Source organism: Myiozetetes cayanensis, unplaced genomic scaffold, assembly GCF_022539395.1.
Source record: "Myiozetetes cayanensis isolate MyiCay16 unplaced genomic scaffold, myiCay2020 scf7, whole genome shotgun sequence".
Classification (NCBI taxonomy): Eukaryota; Metazoa; Chordata; class Aves; order Passeriformes; family Tyrannidae; genus Myiozetetes; species Myiozetetes cayanensis.
In genome coordinates, this window is record NW_026087964.1 from 3,681,172 (window position 1) to 3,705,743 (window position 24,572).

Sequence of the window (24,572 nt, forward strand, 5' to 3'; positions counted from 1 at the left end):
AACTTAAGTGAATCTGAAGTAGCTAGATTTCGTCTAAATCCACACAGCTGAGGAAACCTGTGCTTGCTCCTGCTCTGAATTTTCACTGAGGGGCTTTTATCTCCCCCTAATCCCACCATTTCTGTCAGGACATAATCTCTTTCTCAAATTTACATTTTAATTACAAGGCCAGCTGAACTAGCTAAAATCAATAATGTCAGCATTCAGCAGCCTAACTTCAGCTGAAACCCCAGCCTCTCTCTTTCCTTCTATCGATTTATCTTGTGAACATGGTCTACTTTATTGCTTCAGGCAAATAGGTGCCATTTGGTCAATTTAAACAAAAAAGGGGATTTAAACATTTTTATGATTCTTTCTCAAAGCTGCCATTGGAACAGTTTGAACCCAGGCACTGTACTTGGTGTTAAATAAACCACGCAGAACAGCAGGATTCTTAAAATGAATTTTACTTTTAAAACTGTACTTAATCTATATCTTAAAACCAAAACAAAGCATCCCCACCCTGGCATTGGACACCATTCAGCTGGGGCTGCCTGCATGGTGACTCTTGTCTTTATCTTGTTTGCAAAAACTAATTTCATACACAAATATTTTTTAAAACTCCACAGTGGAGGTGGTATTACTGATGTTGTAGTGTATTTACCCTTAGCTATTTTTCTGTTAATGGCTTAAAATAAGAAATCAATGAGAAAATATTTTGTTCTTGTAACTCTTAAGAATTCCTATATTGATCTTTTGGATGTGATTTTATCTGTCTAAATGTCACATTGTCCATTTATCTCTCTTGCCTTTTCTGTGTGTTGCTGAGTGCTTGTCACTGCTGTTCCCCTCCTCCTCCCCAACAAAATCACTGTAGTGAACAAGCAGTCATGTTTTCTGTAAACATCATAGGAAAAAATTGGGAAAAAAAGGGGTGTTCTGAGATCTTTATTGCATATGCACATTTTTCTCTGAAGATGAGAGAAAAGGTATGTTGACAGACACAAACCTGCTGTCTTCTGACTTTTTACAATTTGTAAATAGTACACATGCTTTAAACAGAATGTTGCCTTAAATAATGCTTTTCAGAAAGGCTCCTTAAAAAAAAAAAAAAAGGGAATAAAAGCAATTTAAAATTCTAAATACAGTCTAAGCAGTTCTACGTTGCAGATGCAGTCTGTGACATATTCTTCTCAGTTAACCTTGTTCATGCCAAAGGGCCTGTTTGTTTCTGTCATAAAAGAGAGTTTACTTTCCCAAATACTGATGATACTGAAGTATGGTTATAACAATCTTCTGGGTTAATTCTACTTCACTTTGCTACAAAGCACCTGAGAGGGGCTGTTTCCCTTTCCAGCCTATGACAAGAGCTGAGGAGTCCTATCCAGCCCCCTTTTCAGAGGCATAAATTCAAAATTCCTGCATCATTATTTCACTGAAGTGCTGTTTAAAAGAACATTTTTGTGAAGGCACCTTTATCCCTCTTGAAGAGCAAGTCTGCAGCCTAATAAGTGTAATGAGATAATTTCTTTTGCTATTTAGCCTAGATATTTCTCTGCTTAGATCCATCCTATTATATTTAATTATCACTTCCCTTATTCCTGGTCCTTCTGCTAATTTTGAGGCTGTTTCCAATGCACAGATCAGTCCTTTAAACTATTTTTTTACGATGTTCTGTAAAGCCTTGTTGACTTTGGAGAGGAGGTTGGATAACACGGTGACTGTGGTGTGTTCACAGGTTTCACAGGAGTGAGTAAGGGAGTAGTAGTGTCAGGGGTGCTCAGCAGCGTCACAACCAACAGCAGGGTGGGCTCTGGCTGCCCACAGCTGGGAGACAGGTTCTAACCTCCCATCTGAGGACATGAAAATTAAAAAGGGGGGGGTGATCCCCCTTTGCATCATGGTCCATGCTAACTTCAGTTCCCAGGAAGCACTGGACAGCTCGAGCAGCACTGTCTTTGCAGATGCACTGCCTTAGGAATGCAGGCTTTGGCTTTGGGCTGTTTTCCAGAGATAAGAGCAGGAAGCTGGGGAAAAGCTGGATTGACACTGGCTTCAGACTGCAGTGAATGTTCTTCTGTCCCCTGTGCAATCCTCCATGCCTGTGAACGTTTGGACAGTTGGGTACTTGCTGAAGTCTTTCTGGGACAGCTGCCAGACTGGTGCTACTGAAATACCCCCTCTCAGATGTGTGTTCACCCCTGTGGGGTATCTACATGATACTCCAGTAGCCTTTTGTTTGGAGAGGTGGGATGCATCAGCCTGCCAGAGCTGGCTCTGCTCTATGGACATGGCAAAACACTGTCCCACCCAGGCTGCATCTTGTTACTTCAGTCATCTTCTTAAAATGGTCCATGTTCCTCTGTGTCATACACTGGGTAAGCAGCAGGAATATGTTGAGGTGTCATGGGAGAGCAAGCAGAGAAGGCAAAGAAGTCTTTATGAAAGCTTATTAACTGCTGTTGGCTAGTGCTCTCTCATCCTCTTTCCTTCTCCAGATGCTATTTCCTTCCCTCGTTGTTTCGAAGGAGGCAGGTAAGCCATCTGCTGCCATCATCATTGCTGCTCTTGCCCTTAAAACACTTCCCTTCATTGTTACCACCAGAAACTATACTAGAGAGAGACTTGGGATCTCAGATGGTGTTAGAAGAGTCCTCATCTTTGAGAGTATTCTGGGGTGCTCTCTTTTTTTCCTGGAGATAGTTGTATTCAGAAAATCTAGGAATGGTTGAAGTGACCGTTTGCTATACGCAACAAAATTTAAAGGCTACACGTGCACACAAGCCAGATCCAAGTGGATGTTTCCTTTTGTTTCTCCTCTCCTTCTGAGAGGCTCTAGCTTTGTGGATTTTGAATTAGGATTGTCAGCTCTCTCTGGGGAGAGTGTGTCCAGGAACTTGGTTAAACAGGGAGGCTGACAGGGCATCCTTCTCAGTGCCCTGAGCTTGGAGCTTTGCAAAACAAGGATGAGATGTCATTCCCTGCACAAGGACTCAGCTCCTGATCTTGATACTTGGAAAATGTAGAGCCATGTGTACCCAGGGGGTGGATCTTGAAGGCTGCTGCCTCTGCACCTCCACCTGTGACTTGAGTCAGCAATGCCATGGGTTGCATTCCATAGGCTAAAGGGAATGAGTGGTGCAAATGAATCAAGGTCAGGATGAATTACTGGAATACCTTAAAAGGTGGAAAGAGCAGTCAGGGCAAATTGTTCCAATTTTTGTGTGTGTGTGAAAAATGTTTTTTTCTCTGAAATGAAAATATTTTGTGTACCAAAGTCATCTGCCACTATGGGGCTTGCAGTTTCCCACTCAGAGGGCAGGTCTTAGATATCACATGAGCTTTTCATTTTTTACTTGATGTCTTGTGATACGTTTAATTACTAGCAAAACAAGAGTGCTTCTGGATGCAGCTTCAAGACTGGCTATAATTTGGCAAGAGAGTAAAAATGACAAATAATGGCTAAAACATGTTAGTTAAACTTTGGTTGCTTTTCATAAGAAGGCTGAGATAATTTGCTAAAAACTTTAGTTTTGTGAAACCATGACTTTCTTGTATTAATTTAGAGGGGGGTTTTTTTGAGGGATGAGACCTTGCATTTCACTAAATTATTTTATAAGAAGGCTTTCTTAAAAAAGGGGACAAGTACAGTCTATTACATTAGTGTGAGGGGTCTCATCTTTCCAATTTTAGCTATCATTGGCTGAAAAGTTCTTGTTTCTACTCCTGGCTAATAGAGCTGCTTCTCTAGCTCAGCAGGTAGAGGCAAGTGCTGTCTAACTGCTCAGCCTTTCTAATTGCATCCTTACAGCCCGTGCTGGCTCTCTAATCTGGCTGTATAAAGTAATTAAGTGGCCCCACAGTAATTAAGCTGCTGGTGCTGAACATCAGTGCTGCCCTGCAGAGGGGTTTGTTCCTCAGGTGTGGCTCAGGCATTTACTGGCTCTGGAGCACACTTTGGGGGTGTCCTTGCTGCTTCTGCCAGCACTTGGATGTTTCCTCTTGGTAAAGTCTGTGGTTTAGTATCTGTGAAAGAAGAATGTTCTCTGGATAATTCCGTTTGCAGTTATATTTAGGAACTGAATCTCCCTGGTGCTGCCCCTTAACAAATCAGGAAGAAGAAAAGGCTGTTTAGTTTTACATTCTCAATATGGTAACTGAGATTCATCAAAGAGTAGGGGTGTGCCTCAAACATGCTTTGTTTTTTCATTGAATAAGCTTTGGGTGATGATGGTTCCCCTTCTTATCAGTCCTGTGTTGCAGTGAATCCCCACCCAGATGTGTCTCCCCCTTTCAAGGATAGAACAGTTTCAGCAGGACTTTTTGCTGAGCCACCACAAAGAATTTATCTTAGCAGACAGTACCATATGGATGTGTGGCTTTTTTTTTTTTTTTTGCTTTCTCCTACTCTTAGATGTCTTTTGAGGCTCTTAGTTGTTAAACAGTAGTGCCAGTAGTTCCTTTCTTCTATTGTACCTTAATATAACCCTGAGTACAGAAATGACGTACCGGCAACAGATGTGGCACTAGAAACTTAGAGACAAAAAGGAGTATTGCACTTTGGGCAAATATGTGTTGTAAAATCCTTCTTTCCAAAGTGAATGAAGTAACACCATTCTTTGTCGTCACGTCACACAAATTTAAAAGTTGGTTTGCTGTAGTTACTCAGTATATATCTGTTAAAAAATGAGAAACATTTCACAGGCAGGAATATCCCTGAGTGGGATTGATGTCTAATGCAAACTGAAAGCAGTAAGACATGTAATCAGCACCCTGGGCTGCTTGCTCCCACTGTGAGGGTGGGAGAAGTGAATCCCTCCTAAACATCACGGTTTTTTTGCAGGGCTGGAGCCTGAGGCACCTCCAAAAGCTCCAGTGGGGAAGACATCAACGGGACCAGCTCCACCGAGCTCCCGAGCGCAGCTGAAAGGGAATGAAGATGAACTTGATCCAACCTGTGCAGCTGCCACGCTGAAACTTATTAGGGACAAACTGCCAAAGCTACCACCTCCTCACACCAGGTTATCTTTGTTTTAATTCTTGTAGAATCCTCTTGCTCCTGTGTTTATCAGTCACGACAGCACACAGAAAAGCATTCATGAACTAGGCAAGCTGCTAAGGCTGTCTTGGTTTCAGTTTGAAGTTACATTCATTGCTTAACATTTTGCTGAATATTGCACCATGATCTTAAGGAATCTTTTACTTCCCAGTTAATTTAGCTTTCATTTGGTGTAAATGGCCTTTATGAAAATACACTGTTCCCTTCTTTGCTAACAAAAAATCCTATCCCTATTTATTCGGGTAATTTTTTGTTTGCAGCTAAACAGAACGTATCCTGATACTAAATTAGCAACTAGTTTCAACCTTCTCTTGGTTCCCCAATGACTTTAGGTGTCAGTGCTACCTGGAGATGTGTTGCACTGGTTCATATTTGTTGTCAGTCTTGTTCAAAGTTTGGTAGACCTCCAGCCTTGCCTGGCATTTATCTGGGATTTGGGGATAAAACTGGGAGTCACCTACTTAGTGGCACGTTCCTGGAAAGACACATCTGCCTTGGCCACAAAGGCACCCAAAACCTAGCAAAGTGGAATGTGATCTGAGAAAGGGGCTTGCTTCATTAGAACTGTAGAGTTTGGAGTGTACATTTTGACTTTCAGTCTTTAAAGATTTAACGTTTCAGTACGGTGACTGAGATTGTGTGAAGCTCAGTCAGTAAGACTAATGAATTCTGTAGTGGTGTTGCACGATGAGTACATTGCAAGATGGAATTTTGTCAACAAAAGAAAGACTTTGCAGTCTGTGTCACTGCCATGCAAACACGGGCATGAATTTACCGTGGTAAGTTCTTTATAAAAATGATTTCCAGTACCACATACCTGCCTAGATCTAAGGTAATATTAGTGTTGGTCATCTGAAAAATCTAATGAAAACAGAGAAAAAGTTGTTGTGATCATTGCTGTTTTCTGTGTTGACTTTTCATCAATTTTCTCCAGTGAATCTGCAACTCCTGAGGCAGCAGCCTTGGAGGATCCTGATGGTAAGAGAAGAAAACTAGAGGAAGAAAGAGCTAAAGCTCCCCTCATGCCTTTTGGATTAGATCTTCACTACTGGGGAGAGGATCAGCCAAGTGCTGGGAAGATTCTCAAGTAATGCTCTTTTTCTTTTAAGACAAATTAAACAAATAAATAGATTTATTTGTACTCAGGGGTCATGCAGTGGGGTGACTGCTATTTCTTTTGATAATTACTCTTCTCCTTTCCCTTGTGTTGTAGGACCCATAAACAAAGTCAGAAATTCTACCTTTAAATGTTATTTGTTTTGAGAAGATGTGATACTAATTAAATATCCTTTGATGCTTCAAAGCACGCTTTTTTTTTCTGCTCTTTTCATGTGTGCAGCATGGAATCAGTTACTCCAATTTAACTTGGCACCTCATTATGCAAAGTGCTCTGCCCAAGTGCTTGATAGGCATTCCCTCAGCTGGAGACTTTGCTGTCTAAATAAGTAGCAGGCAAGGCAGGAGAAAGGCTGGGGAGGTGTCAGGGGTATTTTTCCTGACTTTGCAGGGTGGTAGCTGAGGAAATTGATATGCTTATTCAGTCTCACAAGAAAAAGGTGGCAGTTACAGGATTTGAATTGTGGATCTTTCACTTTCCATTCTTGTCTGGGAAGGTTTTGTGTTTCAACTCGTTGCTGACTTAGGGAAGGCTTTAGCAGTGCTGGGGAGAAGAGCTGGTAGGTATCCATCAGAACTTGTTTCTAGGAGTCAGTTATGAACCCCTTTTAGAAATTTCAAATGGAAGTTGGGATGCAAAGTCTTCCCTTTACGTATAAGTTTCCTTAAAGTCCACCAGAACTTTACAATCAGTGTGTACCATACCCGGCTTGAAAAAGTAAAAAATCAGTGACTGGCTGTGTTGCAAATCAAGCTCTTATATTCTTAGCAGTATTACTGTCACTTAGTTTGTTTTCTTACCAAAACAAATCGAGAAAACCAACACGTGGTCACAGTGTTAAGACAGTGCTGGCCGAACAGAACAAAAGGAAAGCTTTGCCCCTGTACCAGGTGGCATAAAATGCTGAGTATTCTTTAAATTACTGAAAACTAGTTCAATTTGATATAGAACTGTGCTTTGCCACAGTCACTCCAAGCTTTGGGTTCCATCTCTTGTGGTGTAGGGTCTTCAAAACCTGTAAAATGGTTAAGATTTTCAGCAGGGCCTTTAGGAAGCATTTGTCTGTGATAGTGCCAAAAAGGTAGTAAGGCCTTATTTTACATTGCAGATGAGTTACTCGAGTCCTAAGTGAAATCAGAAGCATATTTCACTGCCTGTCTGCTTTGTGCTGTACTGTTTTATTTTTATGCTTCCCAATAAAATAGAGGGCACACTTCTGAGCCTTATAGTCTATAACTACAGATATGCCAATCTAAGTAAAGATAATTTAAGTAACTCTGCACACACAATACCATTGACCCCGAGGATAAAATATATTTATTGAGAAATTATGGTAGCTATTGGTCAACTCCTTTACCTTTTCTGTATGCACACATACTGGCTCTATAAGATGCTTAGGGGAAAAAAGGAAACTAGAAAACAGACAACACATATGGGATGTGTATGGAATTTGAATTTTTTAAATTTGAAGGGGAAAAGTCTTTCCACTTCACTTCCTTAATAGTATAGTTACTTAGTCATAGCATTTACAATAAATTAGGAGTTTGATAGTGAGAATGTAGCTACTGGGAAGATGATTTTCTAAAGAAGTTTTGTTTAGCTGGTCAATGGTGATCCATCACCTTCCCTAGAAAGTGACAGTAGCTGTGAGCTTGACAAAAATTTGGGCTGAACAATTTTCTTCACTTCTGCCTTCACTTACACAACTCATTAAACTAGTTTAACAACTCTTAAAATGAGTTTATGAAACTATAGCAGTACTTTATATTTCTTTTTTTGGGGGGGTAGGTAGTGTATACAGCACAGTGTTGTATTGTGTAGAGTCTGCTGTCAGCTTGGCAGACTGTTTTGGATAGCATGGACCTTCTAAACTCATCTACCCTCCTCCTTGAATTAAATGAGTTTACTCTTGGGAGCAGAGGAGGATCATTAGTGCAGCACTGACTCTGACTAGGCTGTTTGAATCAGCCCATTTTGCACTTGCTTCAGGATCTCTGTAAGCATCTGGTTTTAGAATTTACATTTATTCAACTCTTCTGTAAGTTCCCCATCATTTCAGGAATTAAGATCATTATAAATTTGTTGAAAGAATGCAACATTTCTCCAGTAGCTTGTCTTTCTTTTAGTTTTTTGTTAACCGTTATTTGTCTTTTATTCCTCCTCATATATTAAACCCTCTATTATTTGTCTGGATCAGGAACACTCTATGAGTGTGAGGTGTTGATCTTTTTTATCTTTTAGTTGATTATCTGTTCCTCTTCTGATTCATCTTCCAAGTAGGTTTTACTTGTCACGTGCATCATTTTTTCGAACAAGTATCTGCCCCTTTAAAATGTTGCTTAACTTACAACAAGAAATCAGAAAACTTTGGGAATTACCACTGCTTTTTTCTTCTCTCACCTGCTTGTAAGTCATGTTGGGAGAAAGTAAATTAGATGCTTGTAGTAAACAATAATATTTGGGAATATATGTGTAGGAATTTATATGTGTTTTAAGTCCAGTCCTCAAATACTGATCAATGATTCATAGAGTAAAATATAATTTTAATGGGTTTTTTACATTTTTTGAATGCGTGTTTAAGGGAAGTGAGACAGAAAAAATATTAAATAGAACTATTTCCTGATTGGAAAGGTTAGCATGCACAACTGTTAAATGCTTCTTCATTCTCATGTAACTCTAATTTGATAATTTAGAGGGAGAGGGGAGTTCAGACCACCAGAGTACACTAGAATTTTACAGAGAGTTTCTGCAAGACTACCATGCACGTAAAAATACTGTGTGGTCTTTTTAGGAATGCTTTCCCCTCTGTGTGGCTGCAGAGTTGGTAGCACAGAGCTGGCAGTCAGTCTTGGTTTCAGCATCGCATCAAACTAAGCAAATAATAAAATTATTTCATTCTTCTATTCATTGTCTTGCCCTATAATTCCTGAAGCTAAAATACTGTACCATTCAAATGTTGGACTAAAGTCATACTGAGATATATATAAAACCAGCACCTATTTAAGTTGTAGGTTGCCAAGGTCAGGTATTTTCCCCTACTTTTTTTTTCTTTCCTTTGTCACCTGCTGAAAACTTGCTTACATAAAATTCATCAAAACCCTTTCAGGCCTTCTACAGTAATTCTTTCAGTTGCTGGCTTGTGTGCTTTGGTGAATTGAGACTGGTGTGACGAGTGAAGCCACTGATCATGTGTGTATGGCTCTGCAGGCTGCAGAAGGCAAAGTCTCAGTCAGAAGTAGGAATGACGTCCAAGGGTAGGAGTGATTGAGAGGAATTGGATGTGGATAGAGAAAATCCTCTCAAATAAGTCTGGAACTGAATGGGGGAAGAGCTGTGTAGGAGAAAGGGTTTGTAAAGTGTCCTTTGTGGATTTTATGTCCTTATTGAGACATTTATCATTTGGTATCTCCATTTTGCTTTTAATAAGCAGCAGACATGGAGGCTGGAATTTTTTTTTCCTTAGTTTAGTAGTATTTTTTCCTCTTCAGCTTCGTATTTCATTAAATTTGGGGTGGGATTATTGTTGTTTAACTTCAGATATCTTAAAATTAGATATCTAATCTTCAGATGGTCACCCATAATTTCTTTTCATGATTAGGAGAAGGAAACATTTGCCTTCATAGGGACAGTCATTGTCTTCTAAGATTAGCAACTAAAATGAGTCAGGTAGTTGCCCTCTGGGTTTGCCTGTTTCTCATTACAGACTATTGGCAGCTCAGCGTGGCTAAAATGAAATTATATGAACGCCCTTGAGAAAATTTGGCAATACTACATCACTCAAGGGTCCTTGCTGCCCTTCCCTCCCACTCTCTACGTCCACTGACACGGCACTGATCTTCTCTGTCTGTCTGCCTATATGTGTCTGTAAATATAGGTAAGGTGTCTCATTTTAAAATAGATTTTCAATGGATTAGCCTAATTTCCTAGAGGAACACCTGATAATTTCTCATACTTACTGGCACTGTAAAGGAGAACCTGGAAGAAAGACTCTGTATAAGGCTCAGCTGATTGCTCTTTCCCTTGATCTCAGTGGATTGCAACACACTCTGATTTCAGCTCCTGCTTCTCTGCTGCTGCAGGAGTACAGTTAAGATCAAGCTGTTTCCTCCTTGATCTGTCTTGTGTTTAATCATAGAAGTATTTTGTTATGAAGAATGTTCACTACAGAATTACAAAGTTATTCCCTGAATCCAGATATCAGATAACTGACTCTGGATGTCTGATCATGAGCTAAAGCTCAGACTTGTAATAGCTTAGCAGGTTAAACAGGAAATCAATACTAGAGGGACTTTGGTGATATTTTGAAAGCATCTTCATAATATAGGAGTCATAAGAAAGACTGGTGGAGTCATAGAGGATTTTTTAATTCGCTGATAAAGCTTCCCTTCCTTTCACTTGTGAGTTTAGCACAGGTTGATACTGGCATCTTTATGTGCTTTCTTACAACTCTGTGGATAATTTCCATTCGTTATTTTCGCAGATTTACATCTGAGCATCGATTTTGGGCACCCAGTGAAGTAGAGGAAGAGGTGGAAAATAAAGAAATAACGGAAATGTTAAAAACTAGATATATAACATTCGCTGGCAAGTTTGAGCCGGTGAAACACAAGTGTCGGGCACCAATGCCTGATGGGAGTCTGTGTGAAAGGCAAGATCGGATTAAGGTAGGCATCGAGTTACATAACTTCCAAGATCTGTGGTATCTGAAGGAGATCTCCTTAAAACATACACATAAAAGTTAGTTTCACATTGTGAATATAGCTCAAGGGAGTGGAAGAACATCACATCTGGAGAAGTTCATTGTTAATATTTGCTTCCTATGGGAAACAGCCTTTTGGTAAAGAAGCTGTAAACATTTAAAGAACTCTTAAATGTTTTTGGCATTCAGTATAAATTATTTGTATTTTATTTATACTATACTTGCTGTAGGAGTACCTGGCAGTAAGGCAGAAACAGGTGTTTGTTTTTTTTTTCTGAAAATTTTTCTTCATTTAGGGGCATATTTGATATTAACTGGTTTTGGAAACTTCTGTGTTTGAGGGGCAAAGAAATTTTATTTACAAATTGAGTTTTATCAAAGGTAAATTCTACACAGCCTCAAAATTTCAAGTTTTGTTGAGCAGAACTACTTTGCTTAAATACTTCTAGTATCCCTGTTTTTCCTGTATTATCTGAGATTGAAGGATCTGAATGCACTGAAATAATTTAAATGGGATTAGCGTAAATGATGCGTCATTGGTGCCCTAGTCCCAGACTTGACAGGATGTGCTACCTGGTCTCTTGAAAGTGGATATTTGTATGAAAAAGAGCTCATTTCTTTCAGATTCTGAACACATTAAACACATGATGTTTATGGGATTCTGATGTTTCTAAGGGGAACTGGGAATCAAGCGTAGTTTCATTGCTCAGCTCCAGTGTCCAGCTTTATGTTGTGTTGAATAAAATGTAAGCATTTTCTTTTCATTCAAAAGTCTTGTTGTTGTTTTTTTTTTTTTCCTCTTTCTTTCTCAAGTGCCCTTTCCATGGAAAGATAATTCCTCGGGATGACTCTGGGGTTCCTGTGAACGCAGAGGACAGAGCCAGAGAAGAAAAGATGAGGTTTGAGAAGCAAGCAGCCCAGCCAGGTCTGTGTCCTGCATAGCATCCTAAAAAACAATAGAATTTAAAAAAGTATTAGGGAGAGGTGGGAGATAGCTGTTACCTGTTCCACTCCTAACCACGTTCTCCCCTTTACTTTCCAGGTGATTTTAATTTGCAGCTCATTTGCAGTGGTGTTTACTCATATGACAAATACGGATGCATGTGTACACAGAACAAGGTTAACATTGCACTTGTGCTTTATTTCCAGTAGTTACTGTAATGTTCCCAACACTGCTCACCCAGAGAAGTTATAGCCTTTGTCTTTAAGGAGCATGTTTATCAAGGATGATTAAACCTTTTCCCTGGGAGATGCTTGACAGTAACTGTTCCGTGCTTCTGAGAAGAAGTCACCTGATGTTGCTGCTCCCTAGCAGTGGTGATTTATGCAACATAATGATGATTTTATTGGGATCATTGTGTTCCCACGAATACTGGGAGAGGTGTATGTTTTGTCACAATGCGGGAACTTGTTTTTGCTGTATCTGTTCATATCTCTCATAGTCTACATTTCCCGTATCTACTGACTTACCACTTGTGTTTTAGAAGGAGAATTTTTGGCCTTGTTATGCTGTGCATCTGTGCAGCATTGCTAGAAAACCCTCTGAGCTAGAGAAGTGCTCACCTTGGCCTTTGCTTTATTGGCATTATAACCATTCTGAAGTTCTGAAAGGGGTGTTTGTGATGGGCTTGAGGAAGGCAGCAAGCAGAGCTGTGCTGTCTAATTGTTTACACGTTGCTGTGCAATACTCTGGATTTTGATTTTAACCAACTGGGGATGGGCCACAAAATTAATGGCCTTCTCCTTGCATCTTGGCTGCAGCTTTCAGGTGTAGAGGGGAAGGCTCTTCCTTCCCCAAGATTATTATTTGGGCATTTTTAGGCAGGGTGCAGCTCTGGACTGCTAGGTAAGGAGCGCAGGGAATTAGAAAAACAGCAGGCAGTGAGTAGCTGGGCAGGAAGACTTCCAAGGAGAACAAGAGACTTTCTTGCAATAGTACAACTAAACCTCATTAATGATAGACAGAAGATACTTGGGGGACTGCAAGCAGGAAGGCACTGGAAGTTGATAGATTGCAAAGGAAGACAGGAGAGAGGGATCTATCCAGCAGAGACATAGAGTATAATTGGAGGGGACAGATTTGTTTTCGAAGCTTTTCTTTAATCTTCCTTCTTCCAGCAGGACTTACTTTTCTCTGTTATAAGATATTTGTTCTAGGTAAGTATTCTGCATTCTAATTAAACTCACCCGTGAGCATTAGCATTTTAATTTCTTATAGAATACTCCCTTGAAGGAGTTAGTTCTCACTTAAGAGAGAGTGTTTCAGCACCACACCAGTGCAGCAGTTACTGAACACCACCTGGTATCTGCAGGTGTCAAAGTGCTACTTTTGCAGGTAGTTTCCCTCCCTGTCCAGGTGGAATAAGTGTTTTAAACTGGCACCCAGCCGACAGCATGGACACTGTTGGACTGTCACAGCGAAACCAGGGCAGGAGTGTGGATGTTGTGTTGAAAAGGAAAGTTCCCAGCTTAGTTATGACAGACCAAAACTAGCAAGTTAAACTAGTAGGTGTACTTGAGATCTCGAACTAGAAACTAATACTCTGGTATAAAAACCACTTGCACTGAAAAATATTGATTCTTTTTTTTTCCCTGTGAAATTGCTATTGCTTAAGGCTAGACATAGTATTTATTTTTGTTACAGTGTCAGCTCGGTGGTGTTAGAGGCTTCTCACCTCTGGCCCACAAGGATGTGTATGTTAGTCCCAAACCAGTGTTGGCATTGCATTATTGAGTGTGGTTGTTAAGCTGAGATGTCACACAAAGGTCCATCCCGTCTGGCTGGGGAAATACTGCACAAGCTGTGGCACTTAATTTACTGGACAAAACCTTCCAGGTTTCTAAAGCCACACGTATACCAGATGTCACTAAATACTTTTTATTTTTGTTGCTTTTTGTTGCTTTCTTTTTTCCTTGTGCCTCGCTGGTTTTATATTTGCTTTATAATATTTTCATCAACCTTTGAAAATGTTTTTTACTTTGCTTGGGGCTTGTGGTTTAGAGGGGTGTGTTTGGTTGGTTTGCTCTGATGTTTGGGTTTTGGGGTTTGGGTTTTTTTTTGTTAGAAAGATCTTGAAGCAAGTCTTAGCAGTGTTGCTACGAAAAATATGCAAGTGTACAGTTAGTCCTTTGGTCTTATTGATTGACAACAACATTTATTAATTATGACAGTTCGAAAAATGTTGAAAAATAATAAAATTTGGGGATCAATTGTGGGGGTAAATTGCACCAAAATTCTTCCTGTATCTCTTTCCTACTGAGTGGTAGGCTTATTTTTATCTTTGTGTCATTGAAAGGGGGAAACAGTTATATAAAAGTAATGCAGTTTGTGTGAGAATGACTGTGTTTTGACAACACTGTCGTTGTTATTATGGAGCATTTTTTTATCTTAGTGTAAAATTTTAAACTCTAGCTGATATCCACAAAATGGTGCTTTGGGCTCTGCAGTCCTGAAACAGTGAACCAGGCGGGATTACGCTGACCCGCTAATCTGCAGCGTTCATCCTTTTCCAATAGTTCGCACACAGGAGCAAATTAAGTGCCTATTTTTTGTGTCAACCCTGAAGAGTATCTGGTTTTTCAGCCCTTAGTGACTTGTTAACAAACAGGTATCAGGACAGGCTGGTGCAGGCAGGCCGCTGGCCACTCAGATGTGAAATAGCATCTCTTTACTAACTACAGTATTGATTCCCGCCTACCCTTGCAAACTGTGTAATTTTCTTTTCCCTGCTGCTAAACTCAGTAACAATGTATGAAGAGCTTTAGGGGCCCATCAATGCTCAAAAAGCCTGCTCTTCCCTGGCATTCTATTGATTTTTCTCAAAAGCTTTTAAATTGCTCCTTCATTTTACTCAAATGCTCATTTCATCTCTACTGGATGCCGGCATTTTTTCGTTGTGTTTAAACAATTGCTCCATTCACGGGGTTCCTAAACTGTGACGCCTTCTTATTACTGGGAGATAAACTGTTTAGACAGTTTTCCTTAATCTTGGATTAATCGTTCCTGTATCTGAATTGTGCTGTTCTGTATTCCTTCACTTCAAAAAAAAAAAAAAAAAGAGAAAAAAAAAAAGTCTCTGAGGTCTTATGATCTATCAAGTTTACGTGTTCTGTTTTCTCCCTTTTTACCTCTTCTGCTCAGCTCTTGGAACAGCTTCGTTTTCCTCGTGCTTTTTGGTGTGTTGGATTTTAATCAGTCCTATAGTAGGTTAAATCTAACTTTTCCTTGGAAAACTGCTCTGGTATTCCTTAACACCGTGTTCTTAAGTGAGGACATTGCCTCTGGCCTTCCTGAAATGTTGTTAGTGGGGTTTGTCACACTCAGCGACCATCTTGGTGTATAAAAGAAATCGTGTAGTCCTTTAGGACTGTTTATTTTTCTATATTTAACATCTACAATGATGTTAAATAAAGATAGTAGACTTTTTGTTTACAGTTTCTGGAGGCTGACAAATGTGCAGGAAACTATGATGAATGACTGGCAATTCCTGTTGTTAAAATACGGATTATGCTGAATTTGGTCCATGTTCTCCTTGAAGTGGTACTTCCTACATTTTTTTTTCCAACCCATGTACTCAAAGTCTTTACAATTCAATGCCATTTTCCTGAGTTTCCCCCTCGCAGATGTCCATCCTCCAGCCACATTTTTACTTCGTTACCTTGTTCTGATGCACAAGACTCTACACTAAAGGTGAAAGACCATGGCTTCCTCAAAGAGTTTACAGTCTAAATTGTTCATGCTTTTTCCCATGGTGGCATCTAGGATCAGAATCCATTTACAGTGTGTAGCTGGATCCTGAAGCATTAAGTTTTTGATAAAACTGTAAAACAGGTTTTGATCAGATAAATTAACTTGTGCCATTGTCAAGAGAAGAAACTTGATTTAGATAATTAAACTGAGGAAATGTGGGATGCTTAGAAAGTAGAATCTTTTTTAGATGCAAAATGGGGCTCATGGAAACAGGGTTGTGTTGTCCTATTCAAGAATTTTATTCCAGTTCATGTTTTAAAGCACATATTATTAATGCAAGAAAAGTCACAATGTTGTCACCCCTACTCTGCTCAAAAGTTGACATATTTCCTTTTTTTTAGGGTTTTTTTTTTAGTTCCTCAGCTACATCGTTGACATTTTCAATTTCCAAATAATAATCACTCTGTTTATGTCACCTCTCCTACATGGAGTATTTTCCTTGGAATTTTGCTACTACAGAACTGCTATAACTTGTTTTAAGTTTTCTTACAGAACAGTTTAACCTACAACAGCCAATAATAGATACTAACCCCAGACTGGCAGGGCTTTTTCATCAAGATCTGTCATTTTGGCCAACTCCTTTATCCTCCCCTTGCCTTGTGTATGTAACTTAGAGCACAGTCACTCTGCCTTTGCCCGGTGGTGACAAGAACCTGTTCCTTAGGAACTGCAAATCCTCCCAGGGTTTGTTGTTTCAAAGCCCATACTTTGTCTTTTTAACAGAGTGGAGAGATCCAGAATTCATGAGGGAAGTTGAAGCTGCTACAGGACTGGATCTTGGTTCCTCTAAAAATAATGGAAAAGGACAGAAGAAGCAAGGGAAGAAGAAAAAATACCCAAATCTGACAGACCTGAAGCAACAGGCGAACACTTCTCGGTCCCGGCTTGAGAAGAAAGTCTTCAATAAGTAAGATGCTTGTGTTCTCTGAAGCCTGTTAAATGACTGTTTCTGTTTGCTTCAACACTATTTTCTGTTTCTGCATTAACATGCACTTACTAAACAGCTTTCTTGTCTGACTGCAGAGCAGGAATATCTTCCATATGTCTGGAGGGTAAAGAATAGCAGGTACTGATGACTAAGAGAGAAACCATTTCTTTGAGAATGGTTTGCAGCTAATTTACAAAATTTCCCTATGGAAGATTTTTTTCATCCTTTCTCAATTTTTTTTTAATCCTTTAATGGCTGGGTTGACTGCTCTGGATGATCATTTATTAATCAAATGGATGCTGCTTTATGTGTGCAAACACTACTGGAGCTGGAAAGAAGACGATGTGTTCAGAGTGACACAACTTACAGCATCAGACCTGCTGTAGTGGTGTAGGTGGAGGGAAAATAAAGTTTTTCCTTTTGAAAGCCCAAGATGGACTGACCTTAGCAGAACTTCAGTTAATAAAAGAATCCATCAAAACCCCTTGGCTTTTGGTGTGTAGCAGTGTCTTGGCAGTTGCCCTCAAGCCTCTGGTGTGTGCTCAGAGACTTCCCAAAGTTTTAAGTACTGCTGGGCTTCCTTTCTCCCACTCCTGGCTATGCTGAATGGCCAGTTGGGCCTCATGCAGAACCTTCCAGTCCAGTGTGGACACACAGGGATCCGTCCTGTGTGTTATTCAGTGTCACACTGCCATTGCACCTTCCTCCTCCCTTACTGAGAAGAGTTTGGAGATGATCATTCCCTGAACCAGAGACATGTGGGCACAGTATTGTGCCCTCCATGGTGCTGTTTCTGTACATGACCCTTTCCCCCCATGTCAAACCAAGGTGTGCCCAGGACTTACACAGACACAGATGAGTTCATTTTATAGCAGGCACACCAGCTCAGGGGATGTGGAGCCAACCAACCATCACTAAACAGGCTTTAGAAAGTACAGTAGCTCCATGTGTCCGCTCTGTTGTGCCATTTCTGATGTCTGTTCTTGCTCAGATGTGGCTGCAACATAAATTTGCCTGAGCAAGCTCTGGTCTTTATCAGGTGGGAAGGAGCTGCAACTTTTTTAAGAGTTTCACATGTCAAAAATGAAGTAGTCAAAGGATAGTGAAAAGTTGTCAAATCAAAAAAGCAAAATTCTTATTACAAAATCATTAATGATGGGTTATTCCCTAAACATACTGGGTGAGTTGAACAGCATCCAAGGCACAATATTTGTTTAAAATCTTTTATTTTCCCTTTTCTGATGTAATGGTTATAATAACAAAGCGAAATCCACATTGCTTTCAGGTATGGAAATACCACATTTTCTGTGAAATTCTCATGTCACCTGGTCTTAGAACTCAGAGGCCTACAGTTCTAATGATCAGAATTCCATATCGTGCTTTACTGTGGCTTGTGCTAATGATTTTGAGTGTGTGTTAGTGCCAGGCATAGGGAATCAAACCTGTCATGTTTTTAATAGGTTTCATGCTTTGCAGCACTAAACAAGATGATAACCTTGGCTCCTTATAACAACCCCAAATTACTTGAAATGTATAGGTGATAAACCCAGGCTCCAGTCTGCCAATAAAGCTAAGTGAAATTGCACACAGATCATCAAAGTGGGATCTCATTTCATTTACAGTATCGCACAATCCAGTGGTGCTAATGTAAAACCTACCTGACATGAAAGTGTCAAGGCCACTCTGCACTGCTAAAGGCTCACTTTTCTCCTACCAATTAGGTAATATTTGAAGTGCAAAACCATGACCACATTTTCCTTACTCTGGTAACTTTAATTGGCAGAATTTTGTTAAAAGTATACCTCTCCTGAGGTGTTTTTTCAGAATGTTGGTTTTCATTGCAGCTGCTGCTGGGAAAAATCTTTAATCCCACCATTTAGAGTGTTATTAAGGAGAAACCTCTGCTGTCAGATGTTTCAAAATGGCTTTTGAAATGAAGCTGATACAGAGAGCAGTTGGCCAAAACTGAAATCAGCTTCTCTTGGAGATAACCATGGGAGCAGAACTGGAACAGCCTGGAGGATCCTGGAGGATCCTGAAAAGGGCTGGGGCACACTACCAGCTGCACATCTTGTCTTCATTTTACTGCACAGCTTGTGATGTCCTCAGAAGTGATAAAGGCAGGCTGTGACAAAATAGAGTCTGGCAGCACTGGACTTGAAACCATCCGCTTTGTGTGATGGAACTTGCCAACTGCCTTTCTGGTGTAGGAATCCAAGGAGACATCGGACCCTCCCACGTTCTTCAGTGGGACAGAGTCCCTCAAACCAAGCCTGTGGCTGCTCTGCCTCCCACGTCGGCAGAGCATCCAAGTCTTTACCTGGAGATGTGTTAGGAGATAAATTCCTTCATGAATAGAGGCAGGGTGACATCTGAGCACACCTGCAAGTATCAGCCTCAGATTGCTGAGCTTTTGTTCCCGAGGCAACTGAAGTCACCAGTAAAAAGAATCCAGGCAAGAACAAGGCAAGATGCACTCAGCTGTGCACAACAGCTGCTCAGAGTTTCTGAGGGGGCAGATATTCACAACAGAGCATTCTCTTGACTGCTTCTGCTGCCTCTTTTTATTGCTGTCTTACCCCTCTGGATTTGTGAACCCATTCCTCTGCCTTACCAGTTAGAGGACATACAGACCTGCTCTCTCTGTGCCTTTTATGACAATCTTCTATTCATGCTGTCTAGGCATCATTTTTCCTCACCCTCAAAATCTCAGCTGTGTGATCTCCACTCCAAGGTTTGTGGAGGGGAAAAAAGAAGTTTCCCCACTTACCCAGTTGAGAAGTAGAGCAGTCCCTCCCAAAAGAAATCTCTGGGCACCACCTTTACTGGGAGGAAACAATGGCAGCAAATAGAGCAGCAACAAGGGGGCAAGCCCTCACTGATTTTAGGAGCAACAGAAAGCATAACAGCTCCGAAGTTCATTCCTTCATTTCCTTTTTTAATATGAAGAACATTCCAGAGCCTTCTTCAAGCACAGCAGGCACTGCAGAGGGCTTGAATGGTTGCCCGTCCTGAGGCAGCAGAGATCCCATTCCCACTTTATATAAGATATTGGACACATTGTCCTGACTGTCTAAACTCCAGGCTCTTAACTTCTGCAGCAGTAGCCTCTCTCTCTGCCTGGAGATACACAAAACTGTCTGGTGTCTTCCCAAACTAGAGTTGTGCTTGTGGATTAAAAGCTGCTGCTCAGAAATGGGGATGCTGCTGGGTGTGAGCAAAAGAGTCTTAACTTGGCCCACATCTGATCAAACAGGCTCTTAGTAACCTGTGAAAGTTGCTAAATGAATTTAGCTAAATGAAGTTACCTGAAGTGAACAGCAAACCCTTTCCTCACACAAACATTCTAGACTGAGGGTTGGATTCCATAAGGGTTTCTGAGTATTAGTTTTTTAAGATCCTGTTAGGTACTTTCAGTTATTATTTCCCTGAGAGCAGTTAGGTTCATTTGAAGATCAAACTTGCTGTGTGTGGCTATCAGAAATAATGCTGGGAGGATGGAAGGCACAGCCATTAAACTGAAAGACTTGAATTTGTTTACTCCTGTTAATAAAATCATTGCTGAATTAAACTATTTATACTGCTGCAGCTAATTTAGTTAACAAGACAAATTTGTTCAGCCTCATCAATGCCGTGTTCAGAAGCCTGCTAGTGATTAATCATAGTTCTTTTCTTTTTTTCCCCACAGCATTCATAAACATTCTCTGAGATTGCACAGACTCAATATAATTGTTATTTTTTTGTTGTTTCTCTTTCAGAGGTGCCATGAAACGGGTCGTGAAAGCCATGAACCGGGTGGACCAAAGGAAGCACGAGAAGTTTGCCAACCAGTTTAATTATGCACTGAATTAAATTGTTGATCATCTTTGCTCTTGAGTGCAACTGCAAAAAAACCTTGATCAAAGATATTTGTATTTATACTAAAATACTGTGCAAGGCACATTTTCACAGGGGTCGTTCTGAAATTGTTTGCAATTTTAACTTATTTGATAATGAACATTAATTTTGGCCAAGATGGGATGGTATGGAATGGAATGCATTCAACAAGTTGATAATTATTTGAACTGTACATGAAATAGAGATGTTTTGTGACTTGTACATTCTCTGGGTAAAATTTTCAGATTTTGGGGTTTGGTTTTTTTTCCTTCCTACGGGACTCCTGTAATTTATACTTCCTTTTGCCAGCATATGTGTTTAATTTGCCTCCACTTTCATGCCTCCAGGAAAAAAAAAAACAAAATACTTAAAACCAGTTAGATTTCTACCACAGATGGCAATGCACAGAGTGTTTGCTCAACCTGCTCTTCTAGATTATGTGCCACAGCAAGCAGCACAGTGGTTCCTGCAGTACCTCTAAAAACCTCTTGTGTACACACTGAAAAAATCCAAATGTCTTGCAGCTCATTTCAAACTGAAATCCAGGAGCTAATTCAAACGTGGTGGCTGTGGCACAAAGGGAAGAGCTGAAGTGACAAGGTCATCCTGGGCTGCTTCTTGTCTTCCCAGGGTCACGTCCCGGTATCTTTCAGAACCACTCCTGGAAGGCATGTTGTGAAAGTCTGTAGAAATACGCAGAATGTGCTCCAGTTTACCTGCTATCAACAAAGCATGAAGTGAAAGTGTGAAGTTTAAAAAGGCAGCGGGATCCAGTGTGGATTGTAGTTCTTGGCTGGGTCCTTAACCAGAACTGCCAAACTTGCTTTGCTGCCTCTAGTTGTGTCTTAAGGAGAACGAATGAAACACTGACCAGCTGTGCTCTTGCAAGATTTCACACAGCTTTGTGGGGGAAGGAAATCCAGAGAACCAGAGGGACAATGTTTGAAAATCAATTTCAAAGTGAACTGCAAGTTCTCAATGAAATACTGAATACAAAATGGAATGGGTTCTGTAGCTCTGTCTTAGTCACTCACCTGTTGGAGGTGTTTCTTCATGCAGATTATAAGAATTAAAAATGAGAAAAATTTAACAACTCAATGTAGTTTCTAGCCACCTCAGACAGAAGCTAATTTACAGTTCTGCCAAATACCTTCTGACTTGCACAGGTATTGCTTATAAAGCAATTAATGCTGAATCTTGGTAGTTTATCTTGCAAAAGCTCTGCAGTTTGGAAGACATTTTGTTCTTTAGCACAGGTTGATGTACTTCTGAACTACTGAAAATAATAAAAAGCCAGAATTTCAAATATTATTTACTGCACTGGAAAGCAAAGCCACTTCTGTTATGAATCTTGCTAATGCAGCAGTGAAGACTTCAGGTGAAAATGTAAGCAAGGACAAACCAAGTTCATCATCAAGTCAGTTGAATCACCTTCTGAATTGATTTGATTTCTTATTAAGAAGAAAGTCACACAGGAAAAAAAAGACCACACAAAACCACCACCAACAAAATCCCACACATTTGAATGTAATCTTGGTCATTGGATGCTTGGATCCCCAGACAGTCCAAAAGAAACTGTCACTTGGTGATTAACATTCCAAAGAGCCACAGGGGTCATTGTGCCACTATTCCAGAGATTCTCAAGCCTGCACAGGCTGAAGGTGTTCAATTATAAATTCTGTTTTCTCTGCTCCCTGCGACAAGAGTGGGGAATTTGTATTTTGTAGTGACACTTAACCCTTCTTTGCAGGTTCAGGCAACAAATGTCAGCACTAGAAAGTTGCCAGCAAACAGTAGATGCACTTTAACCCATGGAGTTCCCATTTTGGGCCTTTCATAAAAAGCCCAGGGACTGAGATTGGAAACAAGTGGTAGAAGTCTGAGAGGGGGAAAAAAAAAAGAAGTAATGCTGCATTATGAGCAACCTGGCCAAGTGGAAGGTGTCCCTGCCCACGTCATGGGGGTTGGAACGAGATGATCTTTAAAGTCCCTTCCAACCCAAATCATTCTGTGATTTTGTGATGCTACTCAGTCATGTCAGTTCTAGAATTGTGAGCTAAAACTTCCTCTCTGGAGTCAATTGTCCAATCTGCCAGTTAAACCTGTTCCTGTCATGTCACTCTGTGCTTTCCACCTTTCCTTATTAGAAGCACACATGCCCAAAGGAAAGGTGTTTTCCTCGAGTGCCTCTTCCATGCAGAAGGACAATTTGCAGAATTAAGGTTTCCTTGCAAGTGACTCAGACACAGGTACCTGGACTTTGGGCCAGGTTGATGGCCAGCAATGGCTTTTTTTAAAGCTTTTCTTTTCCTGCCTTTTTGTTTGTTTGTTTGTGTGTTGTTGTTGTTGTTGTTGTGAGAACTTCCCTTGTCAGGTAGGGAATATACTCAGTTGGATACAAACTTTTTTCTCCCTCTTTCTGCCTTGAAGCAAGACAAACCACTGACCCTTCATAGGAGAATGTGTTGATCACACATCCCCTGTAGCACTGCCTTTTCCTTAGCCTGGCCTCTTACCAACAGGTATCTTCCCCTGATCTGGTGTTTGACAAACCCTTCCCCTCCTGTGTTAATTATTGCCTCTTTTAATCCAGTTATTTGTCTACAAGAGCAACTCAGCACACACAACAGGTCTTGAATTTGTCACTTAAGCATTCTCATTTAAACTGGTCAGACACAATTCACAGGGTTTGGGGGACCTTTCTCCTCTTCCTGGGTGTAGCTGGAGGGAAAAAAAAAGGCATCAATCTCCAAAGATCCAGTTTACCTTCACTAAATAGAAATCCTTTTAAGTTCGAAACAGAGCAATCTACTTTTTAGATACATGACACTTCTTGTGTGTCACTTTACTTAACAGCAGTTTACAGATTTGAGGTCTCTGGGCTCTCTAGTTCTGCAAATGTCTTAATTGCTCAACTGATTGTGCAGCATTTCTGCTGGGACTTTCTAATCCTGTGCTCAGGACTTCTGGGGAAAAAAAAATAAATGCAAGTTTCATTCACATAATCTCTGTGTGTGGTTTTGTCTTTCTGACTCGGACACCTCTGCAATTGTACTTCTGCCCACTGGGGATGCTGCGTGCGATTCCCAGGTACCTGAACACCTTGGGGTGATTCTGCCCTTGGAGTGTTGTTAAGGTGAACAGTTGTAATGGAGGTTAAACACTGTGTGTCCAAAGGGATTTGTGAGCTGTGCTGATGCATCTGAGTCATCCTTTTTTAAGTAGGGCTGTTTCAGTGGTAAAACAGGAAGCGAAAGCAAAGACTTCTCCGTGGTTATTCTCTTACCTGAGAGTATGGTTGCATCTGGGAAGTGAAAGGCTGGAAGGAAAAAGGCTGTGGCATGTATGGATTTGGTGCTGTTTAAGGTTGGAATGAAGAGTCTGGTCCTCCAGTACAAAGTACTTAGTGACATAAATGAGCTTGGTATGGAGCTTCTGAATAAAAGCAATCCTTCAGCACATGCCCTCTGAGGTTACAGGGATGAGGGGTCCATGCTCATCTTTTGTACGATACCTTGTGATTTCATTTTCTGTAAAATTTCTACTAGAAAACTGTAACCCTTGGGAGTTCTTAGAAATTACGTTTTAAAGGATTTATCTGGGGGGTTGGGGTTGTGTTTTTTGTGGGGCTTTTTGGGAGTTTTGTAAGCAAAACAGACGTGGGATTTGTAAGCGGTTCCACGTGGACGGTGGATCACACTACTTAGAACAGTTTGCATGTTGGGGAAAGCATCAGTGAATCAAAGCAGACATTACTGAAAGAAAAAACATCTTTCTTTTTGAAAACAAACACCAAAAACAACAACAAACAAAAAATGAACCTGTTCCATTTAAAGTGGCTGTGGAAATGGACAGTAAGGGTGTTCCTGGTTACAAGGAGCCCCCAGCCAGAAGCAAGAAGTATTGAATCTCAGGAGCCAGCCAGGGAAAACCCAGCTCAGCAGGTATCACAGCAGTTCAGCAGAGGCAGATGAGCCATCTGGTGGTCTCTCACACTGCAAATGCCTGGCTGTGGTGCAGCTGTGTGTGGAGCTGATCCTGTGCCATTAAACACACTAATACCTTTAGTCATGGAGGTGACACGAATGTCTCTGTAGGTGATGCATCGGAAAAGGTAAGGACATCTGGATGTTGCAGCAGTACTTGAGTGATGAAAATCAGGTG

At 40.6% G+C, this 24,572-nt stretch overlaps 1 protein-coding gene across 1 annotated transcript in view; it reads left to right on the plus strand.

The window, feature by feature from the left end:
- UVSSA (UV stimulated scaffold protein A) overlaps window positions 1-23,413 on the plus strand; it is a 53,069-nt gene extending 29,656 nt beyond the window's left edge. The window contains exons 8-13 of the mRNA XM_050338346.1: window positions 4,823-5,000; window positions 5,973-6,125; window positions 10,636-10,819; window positions 11,668-11,779; window positions 16,328-16,511; window positions 20,291-23,413. Of these exons, the coding sequence (XP_050194303.1) occupies window positions 4,823-5,000; window positions 5,973-6,125; window positions 10,636-10,819; window positions 11,668-11,779; window positions 16,328-16,511; window positions 20,291-20,384 (905 nt within the window). The 3' untranslated portion in view covers window positions 20,385-23,413. The remainder of the gene's footprint in view (window positions 1-4,822; window positions 5,001-5,972; window positions 6,126-10,635; window positions 10,820-11,667; window positions 11,780-16,327; window positions 16,512-20,290) is intronic.
- Window positions 23,414-24,572: the final 1,159 nt, after the last annotated feature.